At 42.5% G+C, this 26,084-nt stretch overlaps 1 protein-coding gene across 5 annotated transcripts in view; it reads right to left on the reverse strand.

Annotated features, from left to right (window-relative positions):
• The window catches only part of fam53c (family with sequence similarity 53 member C), a 122,182-nt gene that overhangs the window by 50,356 nt on the left and 45,742 nt on the right, over positions 1 to 26,084 (reverse strand). For 3 of the 5 annotated variants that reach the window (XM_068043276.1, XM_068043277.1, XM_068043278.1), the window contains 2 exons: positions 20,393 to 20,450; positions 5,654 to 6,474 (listed from right to left, as the gene is read on the reverse strand). In XM_068043276.1, coding sequence (XP_067899377.1) covers positions 5,654 to 6,474; positions 20,393 to 20,450 — 879 coding nt within the window. Of the gene's footprint in view, positions 1 to 5,653; positions 6,475 to 20,392; positions 20,489 to 26,084 lie in introns of all 5 variants that reach the window. The other 2 variants (XM_068043279.1, XM_068043280.1) reach the window with 2 other exon arrangements.

The following is a 26,084-nucleotide window of genomic DNA, read 5'->3' on the forward strand; positions in this document are numbered from 1 at the left end:
TCATGTACTGAAGTCCAGGGGTGCTCCTACGTTTATAAGTAGGCTGCCCCTTTAATTAATTCTCGGGATGTGAGCATCTCTGGTTAGGACAGCATTTATCACCCATCCCTAATTGCATTTGAGAAGGTGGTGGTGAGCTGCCTTCTTGAGCCGCTGCAGTCCATGTGGTGCAGGTACACCCACAGTGCTGTTAGAGAGGGAGCTCCAGGATTTTGACCCAGCAACAGTGAAGGAACAGCGATATAGTTCCAAATCAGGACGGTGCGCGACTTGGAGGGGAACTTGCAGATGGTGGTGTTTCCATGCGTCTGCTGCCCTTGTCCTTCTAGTAGCAGAGGTCATAGGTTTGGAAAGTGCGGTTGAAGGAGCCTTGGCCAGTTTCTGCAGTGCATCTTGTTGATGGTACACACTGCTGCCACCATGTGCCAGTGGTGAAGTGAGTGAATGTTTGAAGGTAGTGGATGGGGTGCCAATCAAGTGGGCTGCTTTGTCCTGGATGGTGTCAAGCTTCTTGAGTGTTGTTGGCACTGTACTCATGCAAGCCCATGGAAAATATTTCATCACACTCCTGACATGTGCTTTATATATGGTGGACAGGCTTTGGGGAGTCAGGAGGTGAGTTACTCGCTGTAGACTTCCCAGCCTCTGACCTGCTCTTGTAGCCACAGTATTTATATGGCTGGTCCAATTGAGTTTCTGGTCAGTGGTAACCCCCAGGATGTCGATGGTGGAAGATTCAGCAATGGTAATGCCATTGAACGTCATGGGGAGACGGTTCGATTCTCTCTTCTTGTAGATGGTCTTTGCCCAGCACTTAAGTGGCAAGTAACATTCGTGCCACATATCAGCCCAAGCCTGAATGTTGTCCAGGTCTTGCTGCATACAGGCATGGACTCCTTCAGTATCTGAGAAGTTGCGAATCATCAGCAAACGACCCCACTTCTGAATTTATGTTGCAGGGAAAGCCATTGATGAAGCAGCTGAAAATAGTTGGGCCTAGGACACTGTCCTGAGGAACTCCTGCAGCTGAAGTGATTGGACTCCAACAACCACAACCATCTTCCATTGTGCGAGGCATGACTCCAGCCAGTGGACAAATTTCCCGCCCCCACCCCCCCCCCAAATCCCATCAAATTCAATTTTCCTAGGGCACGTTGATGCATTCAAATGCTGCCTTGATGTCAAGGGCAGTTACTCTCATCCCTGGAATTCAGCTATTTTGTCCACATTTAGACCAAGGCTGTAATGAGGTCTGGAGCTCGGTGGCCCTGGCAGAACCCAAACTGAGCATCAGTGAGCAGGTTATTGCTGAGCAAGTGCTGCTTGATAGCACTGTTAACGACACCTTCCATCACTTTGCTGATGATCGAGGGTAGACTGATGCGGCGTTAATTGGCCAGATTTCATAAAAGTTACAGTAAGTGGTTTGCATGATTGTTACCCATCAGCCCTGTGTTCACTGACGTACACTAGCTCCTGGTGAAGCAACGCTTCAATTTTAAAATTCTTATCCTTGATTTCAAATCCTTCCGCTATCTCATCCCTCCCTATATCTGCAATCTTCTCCAGCCTCACAACTTTCAGATAGATATCGATATTATAGATATCCTCCAATTCTCAACTCTTGAGCATTGCTGATCATAACTGCTCAATCATTAGTGGCCAAGCCTTCAGCTGCCAAGGACCCTCAGCTCTGGAATTTCCTCTCAAAACTCTCAGCTCGCTTAATGACACCAAAACCTACTTCTTTGATCAAGTATTTAGTCATCTACCCTAATAACCTCTTGTGGTTTAGTGTCAAACTTTGTTTGCTAATGCGAAGTGCCTTGGGATGCTTTACTATGTAATGGTGCTATACAAGTACAAGCTGTTGTTCAGTTTGGGGATCTTAATCACAATCCCATAAATAGTACTATTTAAAAACAAAAATCATTCTTTGGTGCGTGGGCATCACTAGCAAGGCCAACGGTCCTTGAGGAGTTGGTGGTGAGCCCCCTTGCTGAACTGCTGCAGTCCACGTGATGAACATCCACCCACAGTAATGCTGTTAGGTTGAGAGTTTCAGGATTTTGACCGAGTGACAATGAAGGACCAGGGATATATGCCCAAGTCAGTGGTGTATGATTGATTCAGAGGAGAACTTGGGAGGTGATGGTGTTCTCATGCACCTGCTGCCCTTGTTCTTCCTCCTAATTAAATAATTTTTTAAATAAAAGGGAATTTCAGTTGTAATAGCTCTAATTCTCCTATATAAACTGCCTGAACTCTCTGTAAAGTACAGAACAGTACAAGCCAAATTAAACCAGGAACCACTGCTGGAGACCCAAGAGGAACATGCTATGCAAATAAGTAGTTATGAATCAACGTCCATGGCAACATTTTATATAAACTATTTTGCCATTACCTGTGAAAAGTAATGATCCAAGTCAGGACACGTCGAGTATTGTGTAACAGTTCTAAGCTTTTATTAAGTGCTAATCCATTAAGTAGCTGAACTACAATAGAGCTGTGGACAGCATTGGTGGAGGAAGTGATGGCTCAGTGGCAGGAAACACAGGGTAATGGTTGACGAGTGTTTTTGTCACTGGAAGGCTGTTTCCAGTGGAGTTCCGCAGGGCTCAGTACTAGGTCCCTGCATTTTTGTGGTAGATATTAATGATTTGGACTTAAATCCAGGGGACATGGTCAAGAAGTTTGCAGACGACACAAAATTGGCCATGTGGTTGATAGCAAGGAGAGAAGCGGTCGACTGCAGGAAGATATCAATGGACTGGTCAAGTGGGCAGAAAAGTGGCAAATGGAATTCAACCCGGAGAAGTGTGAGGTGATGCATTTGGGGAGGTCAAACAAGGCAAAGGAATACATATTAAATGGGAGGATACTGACAGGTATAGAAGCACATATTCACAGATCCTGAAGGTAGCAGGACAGGTTGATACGGTGATGGAGAAGGCATATGGAATATTTTCCTTTATTAGCCGAGACATAAAATATAAGAGCAGGAAGGTTATGCTGGAGCTATATGGGAAACTAGCACTGCGTGCAACTCTGGTCACTTCATTACAGAAAGGACGATTTGTTTGAGAGGGGTTACGGAGGAGATTTATGAGGATGTTGCCAGGACTGGAAAATCGAAGCTATGAGGAACGATCGGATAGGCTGGGGTTGCTTTCTTTGGAACAGAGGAGGCTGAGAGGAGATTTGATTGAGGTGTACAAGGTTGCGAGGGGCCTGGGATAGAGTAGATGGGAAGGACCTATTTCCCTTAGCAGAGGGGTCAGTGACTAAGGGACATTGATTTAAAGTGATTGGTAGAAGGATTAAAGGGGAGATGAGGAAAAAGTTTTTCACCCAGAGGGTGGTAGGGGTCTGGAATTCACTGTCTGAAAAAGGGGAGTAGAGGCAGAAAGCCTGAACACATTTAAAAAGTGTCTAGATATGCACCTGAAGTCCTGTAACCTCCAAATGCTGGAAAATGGGATTAGGCTTGGTGGCTCACTTTCAGCCGGCGCAGACACCATGGGCAGAGTGGTCTCCTTTTGTGCCATAAATTTTTCTACATTTTCTAAAAATTCTAAATATCTTAAGAGGAATGTACAGGAATGTGGGGAGAGGGCGGAGCAGTACGTGAATCACGCCTTAGGAGTCGAATGGCCTTCTGTGCTGTAATGATTCTTTGAGAAGTCGAGTGGTTGGAGTTATAATTTAGGAGTCAGGCAACAAGGTCTTGATAGTACAGAGAGATGTGAACACTTCTGGCAAATCTGTTCAAGGCAAGTAAAGACAGATTTGGGCAAGTCAGATTTAACACTTGGTTGCATAATTTTTCCGCTAAACCTGGCATCACTGCTAGTATCGTAAAACCAAACACCACCAAAACAGGTTATGTAGTACAGGACTTCTACCATAATACCACAGCATCCTCACTTCTGCAGTCACACATCACACAAGCTATTTGGAGGACTTGTTTGTTGTTCTGAAAGGAAATTAATTGTAATTGCACCACTAACCGATGCAGATCTTCAAGAGCTCTTGCAGAACCTTCATGACTTAACTGCGTCAGTGTCTTTAAAAATACCACTTACACACTTTATTATACTTTATCTGCAAAGGATTTTCTGTTTTTAAAAACAAGTTTCAAATGGCAATTAGAGATTTATAAAGCCAATCTGCGGTAATCTCTAATTATCTAAATGCAGTCACTTGTGTTTAGAGTTGCCTTAAAGGAATGGAGCTTCTTCTCTGCAAACACAAATGGAGAAATTTGTTTGCTGCTTAGTAGTTTTGTATTGTACTAAGGTAATATTTATATAGCATATTCTCCTGCAAACAAAACCACATGAGCATCACATTAAAGCACCAATTTCTTTCCCTGTGGAAAGCTCAGATTCAGTTGAAGTAACTCACTGCTCACTGTCTACACATTAACAACCTGAGATTGTGTTGCAAGTTTGTAACAGTAAAATGTTAAAATTATTGGGCTGAATTCTAATTGCATTGCAAGTCCTTCCATTTCTGGCATTTCCAAAATTTTACAAGTTCACTTTCTAAGCAATGGCTACAATTTTGAGATTTCTTCACCATTTATGTAGATCAACAATAGGGACTCCAGCAATGATCTTTGAGGTACTCCACTGAGTACATCTCCCCATCGCAGTATCACTCTTTCCACTGCTTCCTCTCTTTGAGCTAATTTCATATTTGAGCTAATTCACCTGTACCTAGAATACACATTATCTTGAGTTTGTGTAGCAGCCTTTCATATGGAGCTTTATTGAAAGCTTTCTGGAATTCGAGGTACACTTTATTGTAGAGCTTTCCAACATCCACTTGGAACTTCCTGTGCACTAACGGAAGGGAAGGGAGAATAGGGGAGCAGTGAGTCTGTACAATATGGAAAAGGGAGAAGAGACAAAAAAGTGAAAAGGTGTCAGAACCAGGGCTACTTCAGGCTCTAAACTACCGGTGAATAACACCTTGAAAGATCTACTAGTTGGTATTTAAACTCTAGAAGCACTTTGCTTTTAGTTGGTTGTTGTGAAGTTGTGGTAGATTCAGCTTGCTACCACCTTTCCTGTTAAAAAGCTTAAAATTAACACCAGCCATTTTGACTGAAATCATCACCTGCATCATTATTGGAGACGATGATGGCAGAGGAACAGGAGGCAGCGGAGGAAGCAATGACGGAGGAGACGACAGAGGCGGCGGCGGCAACGGAGGAGGAGGAGATGATGGACTGTTGAATCTATTTTACTTCCCTCCTCCCTTACTTTCTCAATTCAGATACGCTGGAAGCATTTTTGAAGGCAGTTTACAAAAAGCATAACCTTCAGTTGTTGTAAGTCTGATGATGCAGAATGTGTACGTTTAAAAACAACAGGATCCATAAATATCAGAAGTTGCTGAGTGGCCTGATGACAGTGGAGTCTTCATTTTGAGCTTTACTATTCGTTAGAAACTTGTTATGTTAGTATCGGTGGCAGGGGGCTGGGCGGGGGTGGTGGTGGAGGGGGGGGGGGGTGGCACAGAGTGATTTTTTTTTTCATTTATAAATCTAGATATTCCAGGTCTGAACCCAGATCCTTAACATTGTGGGATGTGTTGTTTTATTGTGGACCAACAGATCAATTGATTCCCACCCACCAGCACGCACCTGGTTCATCTTGAAGAAGTCCAAGGCAGGTCTTGTCCATCGAACATCCTCATCATGCCTCCGTTTTATACCACACTTGCGTTCATTTAAGTCGCACGGTTGGGAGTGACTCCGCAACAGGCCCTGCTGCCGTCGGTTCATCTCTGGAGTGGAGGAAGGTGTGCTTTTGGCTGACAGCAGACATCTTGCTGCCTCCCGAATGTGCACCGGGGAGAGCGAGAAGCGCCTTTGAGGAATGAATGTGCATTGCTCAGGAAAAATACACTGCACGCCCAAAAAAGTTCTCTCTCCGATATCTGTGGAATGGTTGTTAGGTGACAGCATCCATGGCAACGGGGATTCAGGAGACGTCGTGAGACTGGAAAATGTGAAACTGCTGGTGTTTGAATAGTGGCCAGAGTTGGGCAGCTGCTGGAGACCGAGGCTGGTGGGGCGCTGAGTTGGGTTACAGAGCTGTGCGCCTGCATTTCCACCACTGTTACAGCGCCTTTTGACAGGAGTCCACACCTTGGAGCCGACTGGCTTCCACAGAGACCTGCAGCGTGACAGGTCTTCCGGCACGGAGAGTGATCGACAGTGCCTTTTGGTTGGTGGATCTGGCAGAGAGGCAAAACTCTCAGAGAACTGCAAGTCACTTAAATTCCCCACTGACGTGCTTGTCACGTGACCCATCCATGAACTTGTTGCCCGACCTGTCCACGAGGATTTGTTGTGACTGGAGGAGTTGATGCTGTTTAGGTTGTAGCTTGTGAGTGAAGGGAACCCCATATTCACTGGTAAATCAGCATTTGAGGTGTCAAATACATTCCACTTCCTTTCCTCTGCAAATAGAGAGAAGGGAAAACATTCAGTAACACAATTACAGTATTCAAAAAAGCATGAACAAAGCATTTCAGCACCTACTTCCCCTTAAGACACTGACTTAATGGACTAATGGTTCCATGGGTATTGCATCAATAAAGGACAACAAAGTCTGATCATTTCCTAATCCAACATCCCTGTCTTTGGGCATCTGAGCATGGGTCACTGGACAGCAATTGGGAGCAGATGCCCAGACTACAATCTTTCTTTTCCCAGCACTGAGACAAATTGTAGCATCTTAGCTACCGTCCCAGCTGAGATCAGCTAATGCAGCTTGGGTTGGGAAAAGAACCTGGAGGTTTGACTTATCAAGAACAAGCTAGGTGAGAGTGGTTGAGGGGATTTCTTTTTTTTTAAACCTTTGATCATTATCCTCATCCTTCATTCAGCTTATTTTCCTGGGCTGCCCAGCAAAGATTATGAATCTAACAAAGGACCAATAAATTACACTGAAAACATAACTGCAGTAAGTTTTGGAAGAATGCGCCGGTATATTGATATTAACTTCCTCAGAAGTTACAAAAAAAACACTTCGGAAACCACACAACAGTAGCAATAAGTAATCGAATGGTCCTCCCACTGAAATAATACGCTCATACAGAAGGATATTGTGGTGTGATGAGAATTTAGCCAGTCTGTTGACTTTGATAAGCAAGTAAATGGTAGGAAATGAGCACTGTAGCTGGGAGTGCATGCACTAGCTGGGAAAGGGTTTGCCAGGTGGCATGGAAGATCATCTTCAAATTGACTGCACTCTTTCTCCACCCAGCCAACACCACCACTGTGTGCAGCCACATAACAGATTGAGGAGTTGAGTAAGTATTTGGGGGTTTTTCTTAAATATTTTCATCATTTAGGCAGCCTGGCCTTGACAACTTGTGTAGATGAGTGGGACAGCGAGACAGCAAGATAGACAAATGAAAAGCAGCAATAATCACTACTGAACAATCCACAGAGTATCAGCTCACCCGTGGAATTTTAAGATGGAAAAATTGGTTGCATTGTAGAAATGTGCTTATGATATCTGAGCTGATTTTCACAACTAAAAAGCAATTGCATATTTATGGCCAGAACACAAAATTAGAATTATTTCATTGTTTGTAGACACTAAAAGTATAATGTTATAAACAAACTAAAAACCACAGATCATTTGACACAGTATCTGCTTCCTGCATTTTGTGCTGTGTCATTTGTGTAGGAACCTCAGCTGATATCCAGGATACCCACAAATGTGGCCTTTTCCCACTAGAACACTTGCTCTCAAGAGCACAATCTTACAGCACTGCTGTCTGAAAATAAGTTTCACTCCAAACTATTCTTGACCTTTTATTTATATATGGAAACAGGTTATACTGTATCAAACTGCTTGCCCCCTCCAAGGCTTAGAACTGTAGACTGACCATCAAAGAAATGCTGGCATTTTTACAACTTGTCATAAAGTGTTATGCACTCTCTGATTGCCTGGTGAGTAAATCTAGCTCCCAGTATGATGCTAAGCCATACAGAATAGAAGTTCAGTTTATAGTGTGTGTTGATCTGGCTTAACTTCGGTGGTTGGCAGGGGACTGCAATTAGTCACATGGCCTAAGTTCATGAGGTCAAAATAAGCCAGGATTTCTCCTCCCGACGGCTATTCAGGGCATCTCATTGGAAATTGGGCGCATATGGATATCCAACAAAGTTGGATTGGACTCTTGTGATGCCACTTTAATCAAAAAGCCTGCCAACACTCTCCAAATGAAGATTGACCACTTGGGTGAGGTGTTGGAGGGTGCTCGCTGCCTGGGGAACCAAACTCCAGTAAGTCATCAGTGGCTTCAGGAGAGAAGGGAAGAAAACCAGAGCAGATTTGTTTTTTTGAATAAAAGACATTTCTGCCTGCATGTAGCTAATCCTCATTTCGGCCTGTTAACGACAACCACCCAGTGATGAATTGGTTAATAAATGTCAGCTAATCTTAACACACCCAATTTGGAAGTGTTCCAATGTCAAATGTGTACATGAAGGCTGGGATAGATTGTGGTCAATACTATGGGAAAGTAGTTACTACCGCCATCTTATGTTTCAAAGCTTCCAATGACATCTGACATGTTCATGAATGGAAGAATGCAGTATCATTTTATTGAGTCATCCCCACACCCAGTGTTTTCATGCTATGTTTCTAGCAACCAGTCGATTAAAATCTAACGCTATTGCATTACAAAATTTGGGAAGTCAATTAACATGTACAAAAAAAAATCAAGTATCAACTCAGCTCAGCAAGTAGTGCTGTTGTCTGTATTTGAGCCCATTGGGACCAGAGCATGTAATCTCGGTTGATGCTTCATTGCAGTACTGAAGTTTCATTACAGGAGGTGCTGTTTTTTTGAATATCTTAATTGAGCCCGTCTGTCTACTCTGCTGATTCAGAATGTTGAGGATCCTACGGCAGTACTGCATGTAGGGTGGGGATTTCTTCTTGTATCCTGGTGAACATGCCTCCATCAACAGTTCTAGCTATTCATTCGTACAATCTTCCTGTGTAATCTTTGCTGAAAGTCCCTGCACTTCAGAGTAATTGTATGTAAACTACATTAAGGCGCTTGAGAGAAGAAAGACACTATTTAAATTCAAGTTGTCTCAATGGCATTCATGAGTAATTGCATCATATGGTACTAGGACATATAAAGCAGACAATCCGAGGTTCCACTTCGAATCAAATCTCTGGGTGCTGCAATTGAACCCAACACCCCTCAGCTCAGGGAAAAGGGAGGATTGAAAGTTCACATTAGAGAAACGGCAACAGACAAGGTTAAATTTAAAGCATGTTTTTGACAGAGTTGATCAACCCCACATCACATCTTTCCTGGACAGACAGTGCAGAAGGAACTTCACTCTGCATCTAACCTGTTCTTTTGTAATGTCTTGATACTGGGTACAAATGTTATTTAATTCCATTGGGCTGATCTGCCTCAGCCACTTTAGCACAAAAATGCATCAAAATAAATAAAAATGGCCATAATGTAGGTAATGCATGTTTTTTATAATATGCTTTTCAGATTGTTGAGACGTGACTTCACCCAGTATCTCCTGGTGCCCAAACTGAGTTCAGTTTGAGTACTGCAATTCCTAAGAGTTACAAACTGCAAGTGATAATGTGCTGGCAGGATGTTGAATTCAATGGAGAACACAGTGATATTTCTTTGAAGGGTTTCACAGAATATGTATATCTTACCAAACATGGACAAAAGAGCTGCACTCAAGAGACGAGGGGAATGTGACTGCCCTTGATATCAAGGCAGCATTTGACCAAGTATGGCATCAAGGAGCCCTATCCAAATTGAAGTTAAAGGAATCAGGGGAAACTCTCCACTGGTTGGAATCATACCTAGCGCAACAGAAGATGGTTGTGGCTGTTGGAGGCCAATCATCTCAGCCCCAGGACATCACTGCAGGAGTTTCTCAGGGTAGTGTCCTAGGCCCAACCATCTTCAGCTGCTTCATCAATGCTCTTGCCTCCGTCATAAGTTCAGAAGTGGGATGTGCGCTGATGGTTGTACCATTTGCAACTCCTCAGATACTGAAGCAGCCCATGCCTGCATGCAGCAAGACCTGGACAACATTCAGGCTTGGTTGATAAGTGGTAAGTAACATTCATGCCACACTAGTGCCAGGCAATGACCATCTCCAATAAGAATGAATCTAACCATCTCACCTTGACATTCAATGGCATTATGATCACTGAATCCCCCACTATCAACATCCTGGGGCTTACCATTGACCAGAAAATGAACTGGACCAGATACACAAATACTGTGGCTACAAGGGCAGGTCAGAGGCTGGGAATTCTACGGAGAATAACTCACCTCCTGACTCCCCTAAGCCTGTCCACCATCTACAAGGCACAAGTCAGGAGTGTGATGGAATAATCTCCACTTGCCTGGATAAGTGTGTCTCCAACACTCAGGAAGCTCGACACCATCCAGGACAAATCAGCCCACTTGATGGCACCCCATCCATCACCTTCAACATTCTCTCTCTCCACCACCACTGTACAGTGGCAGCAGTGTGTAGCATCTACAAGATGCACCGCAGCAACTCACGACGCTGCTTTCAATAGCACCTTCCAAACCCACGACCTCTTCCACCTCGAAAGACAAAGACATCAAACACATGGGAACACCACCAAGGTCCCCACCAAGCCACACACCATCCTGACTTAGAACTATATTGCCATTCCTTCACTGTTGCTGGATCAAAATCCTGGAACTCCCTCCCGAACAGCACTGTGTGTGTACCTACACCTGATGGACTGCAGTTGTTCAAGGCGGCAGCTCACCACCACCTTCTCAAGGGCAATTAGGGATGGGCAACTAATGCTGGCCTTGGCAGCAACCACCCACAACCCACAAAACCTATAAATAAAAAAGTTATATCAGAACTCATAACTCTCCCAAGCACAAAGACCAGTTTACACTTTTTTTTGACCCGATCAGATTCAGTTCACTTTGAACAAGTAGTGCCAAAGTTGGAAACTGCAGTTAGGTGAGAATTTCTAACTTGGCAAATCTCCTGCAAACTTTGCAGCTGGATAACTGATTTTATCTAGCTACCAATGGAAACCAGAAGCCTGGTCAGTGCTTCATTCTAGATTCCTTGGTCATCTTTTTCAGTAGTTGCAAGGTTTGACATATTTTTATTTATGTTCAACTGCATTAAGTCCTACAGCTGAGAGCTCTAGATTTTTCTTGCTGCATTGTGCACTTGTGACTGTCGTGTTTGTATTTTTTTCCTTCCACCTTCTCCTCTAAGTGAGAGCAATCATCTCTGCAGAGTTCTGTCTTGTGGCTTGGTTAAGGTATGCAAAAACTCCCCATCCTAATGTGATTGATTTGAAGTCCAGGTCTGAACTTGATGCTCTAAGTTTACAGATTTCTTTCTCCAGAGATCTGAAGACTGAGTTTGCTTTTGTCCAACAATTATATGGGAACAGAAGCAGGCCAGTCATTCAACTAGATGAACTAGCTGACCTCCAGGCCTGGCAACAGCTCAATTTTAAAATTCCCATCGTTGATTAAAGATTCCTCCATGGCCTCGCTCCTCCCGATAGCCTAACCTCCTCCAGTCCTACAACCCTCAACGATCTCTCCGCTCCTCAAATTTTGCCCTTTTACAAATTCCCGATTTTCATTGCTCCACCACTGGCGGCTGTGCCTTCAGCCGCCTAGCTCCTAAGCTCTCGAATTTCCTCCCTAAACCGCTGTACCTCTCTCGCCTCCTTTAAGATGTTCCTTAAAACCTATCACTTTGACTAAACGTCTGATCATCTGTCTCAATGTTTCCTTATATGGCACTTTTGTTTTGTTTGATAACACTCCTGTGAAGCACCTTTGGACATTTTACTACGTTAAAAAGGTATTTATATAAATGCCAGTTATCATTGCATAACATGGCTGATCTGTAACTCTGCCCAGTTTACTCATCTTTAACCCATATCCCTCAATGTCCTTAACGAACAAACATCTCAAGTCTAGAAAACTTTGAGGTACAGGAGCAATCCATTTATCCCCTTGAACCTGTTCTGCCATTCAATGAGAACTTAGCTAATCTGTGACCCAACTCCATATGCCTGCCTTTGCCCCACATTCCTTTATGTTGTTGACTAATAGAAATCCATCAATCTCACATTTAAAAATGAATTAATTAATGAATTGAACCATTTCCTAAATTTACACCAGAAAGGCACGGCTCTAATTTTTAAGCAATGTGCTCTAACCCTAGATTCCCCAACTAGCAGAAATAATCTGTCTAATCAGTCCCCTCAATATCTTAAAAACTTTGATTAAATCACCTTCTAAATTCCAGTGAATACAACCCTAGTTTGCGTAATCTCTCCTCTTAAATTAAATCTTGGTATAATTCCACTAAGTGAATACTGCACTCCCTCGAAGACCAATATATCCTTCCTAAGGTGTGGTGCCCAGAACTGCTCACAGTACTGCAGGAGTTTTTTAACCAGGGCTTTGTATAGCTAAAGCATGACTTTGTATCTAGAGAAATAGAATACAAGGCCAGCATTCCATTAGCTTTTTTGATTATTTTCTGTACCTGCCCATGACATTTTAATAATCTATGTGCCTAGATCCCCAAGTCTCTTTTGGACCTCCACTGCTTCTAGCTTTGCACCTTTTAGAAAGTACTCTTACCTCTGTTTTAGGTCCCAAGTGCATGACCTCACATTTACCTAGATTGAAATCCATATGCCCCATTTTTGCCCATTCACTTAATCTATTAATAGCTCTTCGTAACTTTATGCGTCCATCCATACTCCTTACAATATCATCTATCTTTGCACCATTGGCAAACTTGGATATGTGGCTCATTATCCCATCATTTAAATTGTTAAGAAATACAGCGAATGGCTGAGGCCCCAACACCAGATCCCTGTGGAACGCCACTAGTAACATCCTGCCAATTAGAGTACATAAGCAATCGGAGGATAAGTAGCCCAATAAACCTGCTCTCACATCCAGTAAGATCATGGCTGCACTTGTATATCAATTTCACTTTCCCACCCTAACCTCACATACTTCAATTCCGTTGCTGCCCAAAAATCTTTCGATCTCAACCTCGAATATACTCGATGAATGAGCATCCACAGCCTCTCTGGGGGCACAGAATTCCAAAGACTAAAACCCTCAGTGAAGAAATTTCTCATCTCAGTACTAAATGGCCAATCCTTTATCCCGAGACTATGAACCCTAGTTCTGGACTCTCCAGCTAGGGGAAACAGCCACTCAGCATCTACCCTGTCAAGCCCTCTAAGAATTTTATACATTTAAGATGATCACCTCTCATTCTTCTGAACTGCTGAGAATATAGGCCCATTCTACTCTATCTCTCCTCATAGGACAGCCATCTCATCCCAGGAATCAAGCTGAACTTTTACTGCGTCCCTTCTAAAGGCAAGCATATCCGTCCTTAGGTAAAGAGACCAAAACTGTACAGAATACTCCAGGTGTGGTCCCACCAAAGTCTATACAATTGCGCAGACCAACTTTACCCTTATATTCCAAACTCTTTGCAATGAAAGGTGGACATACCATTTGCCTCCCTAACGGTTTGCTGTAATTCTGTGATTCATTTACAAGGACACCCAAATCTCTCTGAATATCAGTTAGAGGCTGCGACAAAAATGTGCAACTACGTGCCCATTATTCCTTTTCTGTCTCCATCACTCAGCCAATCCCTTAACTAGATCAATAATTTGCCCTCAATTCTATGGGTTTCAATTGTAGCTAACAGTCTCTTATGCGGGACTTTATCAATTACATTCTGGAAGTCGATATAAACAACATCCATCGACATTCCCCTGCCCAGTTATTTAGTCACCTCTTCAAAAAAAAAAACATTCAATTCTGTTCACCAGGCTGACTCGGTCAGACCAGCTGAAAATTCAAGGTGCTCAGTCACGTCACCCTTTTGTTTAGATTCTACTAATTTCCTAGCTAACCGGTCCAGAATTCCATTGGGTCCTTCGCACCTTTCTCAAATGTGTAATTTTCCAATCTAAAGGAACGGTTCTTGAATGGAGAGAACTTTGGAAGATTATAGTTAGGGCATCTGTAATATTCTCACCTACTTCCTTTAAAATCCTGGGAAGAAACCATTTGGTCCTAGGGATTAGTGACTCCTTAAATGCCATTATTTTCTTCATTGCGGTTAATTTGTTTACATTAACTTTGGTCAGTCCCTGATACCATATTAGTTTCCTTAAAAAGGTTATGTATCCATCTCTAGATCGGATATACTATTTCATACGACTCTGTTAAATGTGGGCTTGCTCTTGCCTAGGTTCAGGTTTCGTTGTTAGTCTCTTTTTGGGTGCATACATTTGGCTCCTGGACCTCCTAGTAAGAATAATCATTATGATTCCCATTCCTGGTCACTATTTTGCTGCAAGTGTAACATTTGGGGAAGGGGGCGGGGGGCAGGGAGAGATGGAGGACAAGTGTTTGCTTCCACAGAAAGAGAAAGATAAGAAATATTGGGGCTCTTTCCGCTGCATTAAACCATTTAATGTTCCCCTAGCAGTTACTTCCAAAGCCCTGATTAGCTTGATTTCTTGATCAGTATTGCTGACTGTTCAAGGGAAAAGGCTGTTTTAACTGGAGGAAGCCTAGATCTATTTGCTCTTTGTAGAGTTTCCTGAGGAGCTTTACCAAAAGTTTGACCTTATACTTTCACTTTTATACAGAGCAAAGGTTTTAGTGAAATATGACCCAACCCAGATGTATAGTTTGTTTTAATTTGTGATGTGTCCAACTGGAAGTTTCATTAGTTGAAATGTAGAATTTGCTAATTCCGGCTGTTTGAGCGGTTCACTTTTTTAAAAAGCGCATATAAAGTAGAATAGTGCCGGGGTTTGTGTGACCCATTAAAACTCGTCCATTAAAATTCCACCATTGCACCCACCACCCCTACCCATACACACTTTTTGGATGGCTTCTCAAGGATCTGGCTGGGATTGGCAAAGTGAAGGGGTAAAATATATAGTACTAACTTCCTCCACAGTGATCCAGGCTGATTAGCCATTCTAGCTGGGGAGATTGATTCTCTAGTTTTCATGTCACCTCTCGCCAACAAAACAAATAAATACCACTTTTGTTAAGTCTGTCCTAATAGTCTGTAAGCGTGTGAGCCTTGGATTAGTGGTAGCACTTTTGCTTCAGAGTCAGATGGTTGTGATTTCAAGTCCTACTCTAGACAATTGGGCACACATTGTAGCTTGATATTTCAGTGCAGTTTAGAGGGAGTTCCGCAATGTTGGAGGCGCAGTCTTTTGAACGAGACATTAAACAGAGGCCCCGCCTGCCCCCTCAGGTGGATGTGAAAGATCCCATAGCACTATTTTGGAGAAGAGCAGGGGAATTCTACCCAGTCCTATGGGCAATATTTATCCCTCAACCACTATTAGTAAAATAGATTATTTGGTCAGTATCACACGGCTGATTGTGGAACCTTGCATAGTGCAAACTAACTGCCACATTTCCTACATTACATCACTGACTACACTTCAGAAGCACTTCACAGGCAGTTGGTTGTGAAAAAAGCTCGATATGAATTCATGTTTACTCTTCATTCTTGGTTCATATGGCGTTCAGAAATGAATAGATGAGAATAGATAGGTTACCCCTCTGTACTTTTGGAAGGATAGCGGAAACCTAGCAAAGATCATTTTCGTTCAGTTCAGTTGGTGCATGATAGCAGGGAAGAGATGGCATACGAAGGTAGATACTCAAGCCATCTTATTGTATCCATACTAGATGTATGATTTATGGAATTCAACATGAGTCAAAAATGAGCCTCACTTGTTCACAGGACAATCATGCTGTCAATCTTTATTTTAACAGCACTACTGTATACTTTAGCCTTTGTTACGATCAAGACAGGAGGAGTGAACTGTTCATTCTAGCGCCACTTCTGCGGTCACATATATTTAAATTTTTTCCCCACTTGATGGTCGTAGAGTCAATATTTATCCCAGAATAAAATACAGTACCAGGTTCCTTTAACAAACAACAAAATTATCAGATTATAAAACAAGTCTTAACCAGTAATGAAGCAAAGCATAAACACACCAATTGAAATATAAAAGTTCCCTTTTTACCACACACACACAAAAACTAACCAGAAGAAAAAAAGGATTTTTGTTTTTAACAGCTCCATTATAGACTAAAAAAAACACTTGGGCTGATGCCTTGCTCATTCTTAAAGAAACAGCAGATGAGATATGTTATGTTCCAAAACTGGCATACAGTCTGGCCTCTGAGCACAGGTAGACTGGTCTCTAAAATCTTTTAGAACAGTTCTTTTCAGGCGGCTTTGAGAATTAATTTAGCAGGCTTTTCTTCAGAGACAGGAGACAAGATGAGTTAACACAGTGGACTTCACAGGGTCTTTTAGAGGGGTGCTGGAAAGCTGAGCTAGATTGTGGTCTTCTCTCCCCTCCTTGGAAGTTCTCTGCCTTATTTTTTTAAAAAAACAGTTCAACCCTAACTCAAAACAATTGAAAAGCAAAACTGACAACAGGAGGTCAACCTTTTGACCTCCATCAATCTTGACCAGTCACTTCTTTGTAAACAATTGCTCCAGGTGACCAAGGTCCTGTTTATTGAATTGGAAGTCAGGTGGTTTCTCTCAAGACCTCTCAGTGCCCCTTTTAAAAAACATTTCCAGGGACTATTTTTCAAAGTCAAGTGGCCTTTATATGACCCCCTTTGAAAACCCCAAAGTTTAACATTTCTTCAATCTTTCACAAATGAATCCTCAAAATATATTTAACAAAACAGAGGCACTTTCATAACACCTTTCAAAACCATGCATACATTATTCAGAGTGTTCCCGTTTACCTGCCAGGTATCACCTGAAGGATTGTATACTCTGGGTATGCAGACTCTGCATTGTAGAATGGAAAGCTCACCCTGAAGGCATTAGTCTATATTGCAAATTATGGCATATACAGTAGCCACCACTGCAGGACTGATCACAAATTCTGCGTATTCCAACAGTTCTAGGGCCCCACCCTCTGCATGAGACATCCTTACCAGCCAGTCATCCAATATAGCCAAGAGTTTGAAGAGAGCGAGCAATAGCAAGATCAAGTCTGCATTTTACAGCTTCAACAGCAGCAGTTTCAGCAAAGCAAAAATTAACCATTCAAAAGTGGGTCATACAACCAGGGTGGATGAACTCTTCTGTTTAAGCTAACTATTCTCCAAGGCTTTGCCATGTGTGCACTTGCTGTTTGCAAGTAGATTACTTTCCTCAAAATAAGGGCTTTCTCTTCCTCCATTATGCACGTATTTCCATAAAATAACACTTGATGTGATCTTATTGGTTTAAACCAATTACTCAGTTTTTAATCATAGCTCAATAAATTGGAGATAGATAATTAATATCACTCAACAAGATTTAGGACAAGGACAGGGGAAATCCCCTATTCTTGGAGTGATAAAGAACCCTGTCCACACTTCCTCCTCCTCCTTATTACTCAACTCACTAAGACCATTAATTTTAAACACCAATGTCTCCATAATCGAAAACCACCTTGCTTGCTCCAAACACAGGAAGTCACACAGGTGCGAAATCATCTTCACTCAAGTCTGTATCTCACAGATCAATCAGATAAACATAAAGCAGTGCTTGGATCAGCAAAAATGGTGGAACACAGTATAGCACATTTTGTATTCTCTGGGTTGTTGTATTCTGAGGGATGGGGAAAATAGAAGAATGTAGCAGCAAATCAGCATTTCACAAATAATAAAAGGCATTTGATGAAAATAATCCATTGCTTGTTTTCTGAAGTGCATGCAATGAAAATCTCAATAAAACTGTGTGTACTCCCAATGGTTTAGCTGGTGTTGGCTTCTAGAAATAGATAACGACTGGCTGACTCAAAAAAGCAGGAGTTACGGATTCTCTTCTGTGCTGTGAACAATTGTAATGTACCTATTGTTGACCCAGCAAAGATCAGCTAACTCTGCATACATTGGAAAATGAACCAAGGGCTTTCTTCTGATCTTAGCTGGGCTAACAATATGTACATTACAATTGGTCTCAGCACATCTGGGACAGGACAGGAACCTACAAAATTCTTACAGGGCATGATAGAGTAGATGTGGACAGGATGGTTCCTCTGGCTGGTGAGTCGAGAACCAGTGAACATAGGGGCAGGCCCTTTAAGACTAAGATGAGGAGGAATTTCTTTACTCAGAGGGTGGTGAATCTGTGGAATTCTCTACCCCGGAAGGCTGTGGAAGCTCAATGATTGAGCATGTACAAGCCAAAAATTGATAATTTCTGGATACTAATGACATCAAGCGATATGGGGATAGCAGGGAAAAATGGCAGAGGTAGATGATCAGCCATGATCTGTTTGAATGGCAGTGCAGGCTTGATGGGCCGAATGGCCTACTCCTGCTCTTATTTCCTATGATCCTACACAAAATATTTTTTTTAAAACTAGAACAGCAACTGCTGCTCACATTAGGGGCAGGGAATAAAGTAGAGTTAGCGAACCCAATAATGAGGCACCTGAAGCAACACACAATCCTGAGACACCCTACAATGACGACCTCCACTGATGTTAATTCACCACCCTATAATGATGGGTTCAGTAATTATGTCTGATATCCCATCATCATTAGAGCGTGCCAATTGAAAAACAAGTCAAAAATTGGAAAAAGACAAACATGCCACAAGAACAGGGTTTAAAAATGTTCAATAGAACTTAAAATGACAGTCAGAGTCCATCTTTAAGAGCCAGCTGAAAAGGTCAAGCTGCGACTGGAGAAAAAGCATCGCATCCCTTTCCATCTGTCCTGCCTTGCATGTAAGAGGAACTATATACATTTGATTGCAAGTTTCTGAAAGGGAGACAAGATGTCTCCAGACTCCCATTCCCTTGTTTCTATATTTTTAATTTTAAAGTTTGGAAGTTCAAAGCTTGTAACTTAGCACATGGATAGCAAGTTCCAACATCCTCCTACTACTCCACTGCGATTTAATAGATGACTGCCGTGAGGAATTCTGTACAAGCTGCCTGCTCCCAGGTTTCACTCAAGAGCAGCTTTAAAGCGTAAAAAGAAAACACAGAAACTAAATGACTAAGGGATGTACAGGTTATTACATGACAAAGCAGTGGGGGTTTTTTTGCAGATAATGTACAAAATGAACCAGGTGTGTAGCAAGAGCACAAAGTTACTCTACCAGGCCAAAATCAGCGACCTGTGATTCACCTTTGAATTCAATCTAATGCCACTGCACGTGTACAGATAATACTATTTTCCTGCCAATATACAAAGCGAGAAATCTGCAGCCTTCAACATATCCCTGCTCGTACAATAGATTCCACTAGTAAGCGGGTTAGGACAAAAGAATTTTCAAAACGCGACCGTGACTTGTCCGCTACTGTGTGCTATGCATTATGTTTCAATCCCTGTATATATTTTGCAACCTAAAATGGAAATTATTAAGACAGGCTCACAAAGCAAACTAGTACAAAACTGCCTGCTGGCCTTGCGTGAAGAGGCAGTACATTGAAAAAGAACACCCATTCCACTTTTAAAGCACAGCTTGCATTGGAATCGGTGACCTAATTCTACAGCATTTTCTTCGTGGTTTTATTTGAACCTTGCATATAATTGTTTTGGGGGTGCGGGGAGCAGTGGGTAAATGGGAGAAGAACTTTCCACACCAGTGGACAGCATAAGGCAAAACTAGCAAGTGGTGCCACAGAACAAATATTCAATTTTGATCCCTTCTCTCCATCATTCAGTGTTCTTGATCTTGGCCCCACCACTATAGTGCATGGATGTATGTCATTTTGGTGCCAGTTAAGGATTGGTGGACATCTGTAAAAAGATCATCCATCTGCAGGACATGCATGGTCTAGCTCGTCCTACTCCAAATCCATATAACACTCTGCCTCTTTGTCTTCCCCTTCTCTTGTAGCTCCAAGGCTTCTGGGACTAAAGCCTGGCATTATTTAATCACTACTTCCCTATTCATTTCTTTCCAGCTTTTAAGATTGGTGCTGTTTTGCACGATACGATGGACCTGGACCAGTCACCTAGACTTCAAAGCTGAAGTACTATACAGCAAGGGGAAACAAAGCTGGCATAAATTGAAAAGAATTACATGCAGTTGCGATCACTGCTACACCTGCAATACAGTGATGCGCTCTGCTCTTCCAGATTAAACAACATCACCCCCTCAAGTAACAAGCCTGTTCCAGTTCTGAAGGGAAGCTCTGAAGAACAAACTGTTCATGTAATATCATAACTCTACAAATATAGGCCAAGTACCCGTAGCAGGCAGTCAAGTAAGTTCACCTACCTGGTATGAACTGGTACGGATTCCAACAACCACCTTTATTTGTATTCTCAGGCAGGGGCTGAAAGATCAAAGATGAAGGGAGATAGATCTCAATATCTGTTACAAGGATGAGCAAAGAATCGAAAAAAAAAATGTTTAATAACTGAACTACCAGTTAGCATCTTAGTTTTTCAAATAATAGGCAGATTCCACAAAACACAGAAGTAGCCTAGCTAGATAGGCTCTGGAAAAACCATGCACTGAGGAGGCACATAAAATGGCATGACAGTGCATAGAGGTTGCATGCGGTCTCCTACTCCCATTATTGTGCAAAGGCCAGGAAAATCACCAATGTATTTTGAACTGAAACTAATTATTTAACGTAAAGCCCTGCACCACTTTCTCCCTCCAAAAAAAAAACCACCACCTAAACCTTTGCAGGGGTTTATGGGTGGAACTGAATGAGTGAAGGATACATATAATTTGAATGAAGAAAACAACTTGAACAGATATTCCACATAGTACCAAGTGGTACATATTTAGAAGGGAGACAGTGACTGAACACGGTCCTTGGGATGAGGCTGATGCTGCCAAGCCAGAATTTATTGGCAATCGTGAGTTCCCGTTAAATGTCAACCATGCAGTGTGGAACTAAAACCATATGTAGACCAGACCAGATAGCAGGTGGCAGCTTTCCTTCTTGACGGACATCAGTGAACCATTTTTTCTTTTTGAAACAAAAATCCAAAAACTTTCATAGCTAATTTTCTGATGTTAGCTGACAAATTACCAGCTGCATGAATTCAATTTCACAATTTGTGCATTTGAACTCACTATCAGTATCAAAATCACTAGATACTATGCCCTCGTGCTGATGTTAAGTCTACACTGCAACATTTAATAAATCTGCAAGGATTGACCCATGTAGCATAACTGATCAAATGGATCGTGCTTGAGGAATGCCCAGGAAGCAGCCATCGGCACTCAGAGAATGACTCTTACGCTGCCCATCTGGGCTCCTGTCCTGCAAGGCAGTAGCAGTGTTGAATGTAGCTCAGTATCTTTCATTTGAAGTTTGATCAGAGTCAATAACAGAAATCAAAAAACACCCTCAACTGCCTGGAGCTGTGTACGTGCCAGCAGCATCCCATCATAACGTCATGACATCCTTGTTGATAAATTAACAGATTCAACCTGTCCATTAGCTTGGACAACTCTGGGTTTAATTTCTGTGGGTGTACATCCCATGCTAATTAAGAGTCAATTTTAAAATGCACATTCTATGGTAGTCTTTTATGGGCCTGTTCATTTTGGAGCTGATGATTTGCATAAGTCAATGTACCGTAAGGATCTAACTATAAAGAATCCTGTGGTTAAATAAAAAATATTTTGTCTATGCAAGATCCGGAAAGTGGATTCCAATTGGAGATCAGTCTAACAATGCATCTTCTGAGTAAGATCTTCCACCAAGTCAACAACAGGTCAATCCCATTTCCAACCTCTGCAAGGAAAGGAACATTCAAAAGCACACCTTACTGTCCCTCTTGCTTATGGGGTTATAGGCTGCTGGGAATCAGAAGGATTGTGAAATTTATTGATCCTGCCAAGGCAATTGTTATATTCATAAAAGTAAAACACTGCGGATGCTGGAAATCTGAAATAAGAACAAGAAATGCTGGAAATACTCAGCAGGTCTGGCATCTGTGGAAAGAGAAGCAGGGTTAACGTTTCAGGTCAGTGACCCTTCTTCAGAACTAGCAAATATTAGAAATGTAAAAGGTCATAAGCAAGTAAAGAGGGGGTGGGGCAAGAGATAACAAAGGAGGAGGTGTAAATAGGACAAGGTCACAGAATAGCTGACCAGAAGGTCATGGAGCAAAGGCAAACAATATGTTAATGATGTGTTGAAAGACAAAGCATTAGTACAGATAGGGTGTTAATGGACCGAAAATTGAACAGCCACAAGTACAAACATGAAAAAAAAGTGGGTAAGCAAACTGAACAAACTATGATGAAATAAAATAAACACAAAAAATACATAAAAAAGGAAAAAGAAAAAATAACAAAATAAAAAGTAAAATGGGGGGCCCCCGTCATGCTCTGAAATTATTGAACCCAATGTTCAGTCCGGCAGGCTGTAGTGTGCCTAGTCGGTAAATGAGATGCTGTACCTTGAGTGTGCGTTGATGTTCACTGGAACACTGCAGCAATCCCAGGACAGAGATGTGAGCATGACAGCAGGAGGTGGGGGGGGGGGGGGGGGGGGGGGTGCGGGGTGTGGAGTGTTGAAGCAACCGGAAGCTCGGGGTTATATTCAGTTTGATTGGTCATGCCATGTTGCCCTGTGCAGTTACCCAGCATATAGCCTGGGGAAAATGAGCAGCTTTTCTTCAAATATTACGCCCCACAGTAACTCGTCGATATCCAAAGAGACAGGAACTTCCAGTGAAAATGAAGAACAAGAACTAAGTAGAAATAGTGGGTGGAGGGTCCGGGAGTATAAATCCAACCTCATTTTTATACAATGGTTTAGAACGCTTTCAATGTCCCTCAGGGAAGTACTTACACATTGATTGCCCCCAATTGGAGTAGTCTGGTAGCTAACAGAGAATTAGGTTGGCTTCAGGACTGTCTAAGGACCCTTAAAGATGGCAAGGGGGGGGGGCACTACCACAGACCACCAGAGGGATCAGGTGTAATCTGCCCTCATTTTACAAATACTTGGTACTGATGAGCTTTAGGCATCATGGGCTTTCAGTCAATCTATGCCAGCCCTATGTGAAGCCAGCATTTCCTCAACACCAATGTATATTCATCGCAGGTTACTACTCATGGATGGTTTTCCTGAACTCTCTATATTCATATATCTTGTTCCAAATATGGGAACCAACATTCCATATGAATATGCTTTCTAAATCCAAATTTAGAAAGTAGCAGTTCTGTTTGGGGTAAAAGCCTTTTTTTATTCATTCATTGGATGTGGACATCGCTGGCTAGGCCACCATTTATTGCCCATCAGAAGGTGGTGGTGAGCTGCCTTCTTGAACCGCTGCAGTCCATGTGGGGTAGGTACACCCACAGTGCTGTTAGGAAGAGAGTTCCAGGATTTTGACCCAGCAATAGTGAAGGAACGGCGATATAGTTCTAAGTCAGGATGGTGTGTGACTTGGAGGGGAACTTGCTGGTGGTGGTGTTCCCATGCATTTGCTGCCCTTGTCCTTCTAGTTGGTAGAGGTTGCGGGTTTGGAAGGTGCTGTCAAAGGAGCCTTGGTGCGTTGCTGCAGTGCATCTTGTAGATGGTACACACTGCTGCCACTGTGCGTCGGTGGTGGAGGGAGTGAATGTTTGTAGATGGGGTGCCAATCAAGCGGGCTGCTGTGTCCTGGATGGTGTCGAGCTTCTTGAGTGTTGGAGCTGCACCCATCCAGGCAAGTGGAGAGTATTCCATTACACTCCTGACTTGTGCCTTGCAGATGGTGGACAGGCTTTGGGGAGTCAGGAAGTGAGTTACTTGTCACAGGATTCCCAGCCTCTGACCTGCTCTTGCAGCCACGGTATTTATATGACTACTCCAGTTCAGTTTCTGGTCAATGGTAGCCCCTAGGATGTTGATAGTGAGGGATTCAGCGATGGTAATGCCATTGAATGTCAAGGAGAGATGGTTCGATTCTCTCTTGTTGGAGATGGACAATGCCTGGCACTTGTGTGGCGCAAATGTTACTTGCCACTTATCAGCCCAAGCCTGGATATTGTCCAAGTCTTGCTGCATTTCTACAGGGACTGCTTCAGTACCTGAGGAGTCACGAATGGTGCTGAACATTGTGCAATCATCAGCGAACATCTCCACTTCTGACCTAATGTTTGAAGGAAGGTCATTGATGAAGCAGCTGAAGATGGTTGGGCCTAGGACACTACCCTGAGGAACTCCTGCATTGATGTCCTGGAGCTGAGATGATTGACCTCCAACAACCACAACCATCTTCCTTTGCGTTAGGTATGACTCCAGCCAGCAGAGGGTTTTCCCCCGATTCCCATTGACCTCAGTTTTGCTAGGGCTCCTTGATGCCATACTCAGTCAAATGCTGCCTTGATGTCAAGGGCAGTCAGTTTCACCTCACCTCGAGGTCAGCTCTTTTGTCCATGTACAATGTACATGATTTGTACAATCAAAAGCAGCGATTGTGAATTGACCCTTTGGCACAGACAAGCTGACCCACCTGTAGCAGTGGGTAAGTTTTCTTTTGATACAAGCAGGATACACCATGGGTCAGTGCCTATGGCACACCTTACAAATACAGACGGTGCAGAGTATAAAATTCCAAATAGCACCTTCGCTCTTGAATACAATGCTAATTGTGTAACAATTGTTTAATTATATGCAGGTAGAGGGTGTTAATTGGGATCTTACTTAAGCACATTAAGGAGACACTTACTGAGACTGGGTGAGTATTCGCGTAAGGAGCTACATGTTTGTAATTGATTTACTCTGTACAAGAAATGTAAAACTGAGTAAAGATTGACAGCAGCATCATCCTTCAACAACAAACTTTCAGTAACTTAACATGGTAGCAAAGAATGGTTGCCTAAAGGTGAAGGTTGGAAACAAAGAAAGAAAATCCCACATAGAAAACTAAAATCTCAGTGACTATTGCAGAAAAATGGCAAAAAGCAAGTGTATGATTACCCTCCAATGTTTGAGTCAACCATGTTTTGAGACTAGTGGAAGAATGAAGTGGATATGTGGACATGGGTTACATCTCTACCAAAGAGGAAACAGGGTATGGCCTTGGCATTGTCACTTCCTACCAAAAGTAAAATCAGAAGGAAAGTGTTGTGAACTGGATGCTCGTCAGTTGGATACTGAAGGCAGCTTGGCTCTTCTGTTAGGATTCTTAAATGACCCATTAAATGCATACATGAGGCATAGTCAGACTTTGATAGATTTCGGAAAACAGATGATAAAGTCCATGGTTATTCAATGGAATGTAACAGACTGTATAGAAGATTGAGAAAATTCAATTTGGAGATCATTGGTTCAGCGCGAGCATTTAAGTTGCTAGATTATGTTAGGGTGTCGCATATGGACAGGCTCCTGATTCTAACTGGGGTTTGGTTCCCGGAAAAAGACTCCATATTAGATCAGACATCTGCCGCCTTAAAGAAATTTGTGGGGAAGCAATCATTTCTTGCAGCCCTGGTAGAACAAACAGGGCATTCTGCAGTGAAACAGAGAACGTTCACAGTACGTGGAGCAGATTGGTTGAAATGTTTTCTGGATCACTAAGTGAGGATCGACGCAAGGTTAAGGAGTATAAAAGTACTACCTGCTTTTGGTTTGGTGATAACACATTGAAGTCACTGGAGAGCTAATTCCACGTAAACTTTATCAGTACTGTTGTGTCTCATGAGAGACTACCTTTAGGGTTGAGTAAACCTTCTAAGAAAAAAGCACAAATGAAACTGGATATGGCATGATAAGGCAATTGTTTTTGGAAAGTCAGTAGATTTGCAGTCTACCAGTCAGGGCATTACTGTATGCCCTTAACAAAACCTAATCTTTCTAGTCAGTGTGTTAGAGAAGTATTAACGACATCAGGTGATAAAAATCAGGGGGAAAAAAGCAAATTGTCTTAAAGTTACACAGATAATTTGATCACCCTTCTTGTCAAAGATTAAATAACCCTGAAGGATGCAGGTGTGATTGAAGAGTATA

Source organism: Heterodontus francisci, chromosome 12, assembly GCF_036365525.1.
Source record: "Heterodontus francisci isolate sHetFra1 chromosome 12, sHetFra1.hap1, whole genome shotgun sequence".
Taxonomy (NCBI): Eukaryota; Metazoa; Chordata; class Chondrichthyes; order Heterodontiformes; family Heterodontidae; genus Heterodontus; species Heterodontus francisci.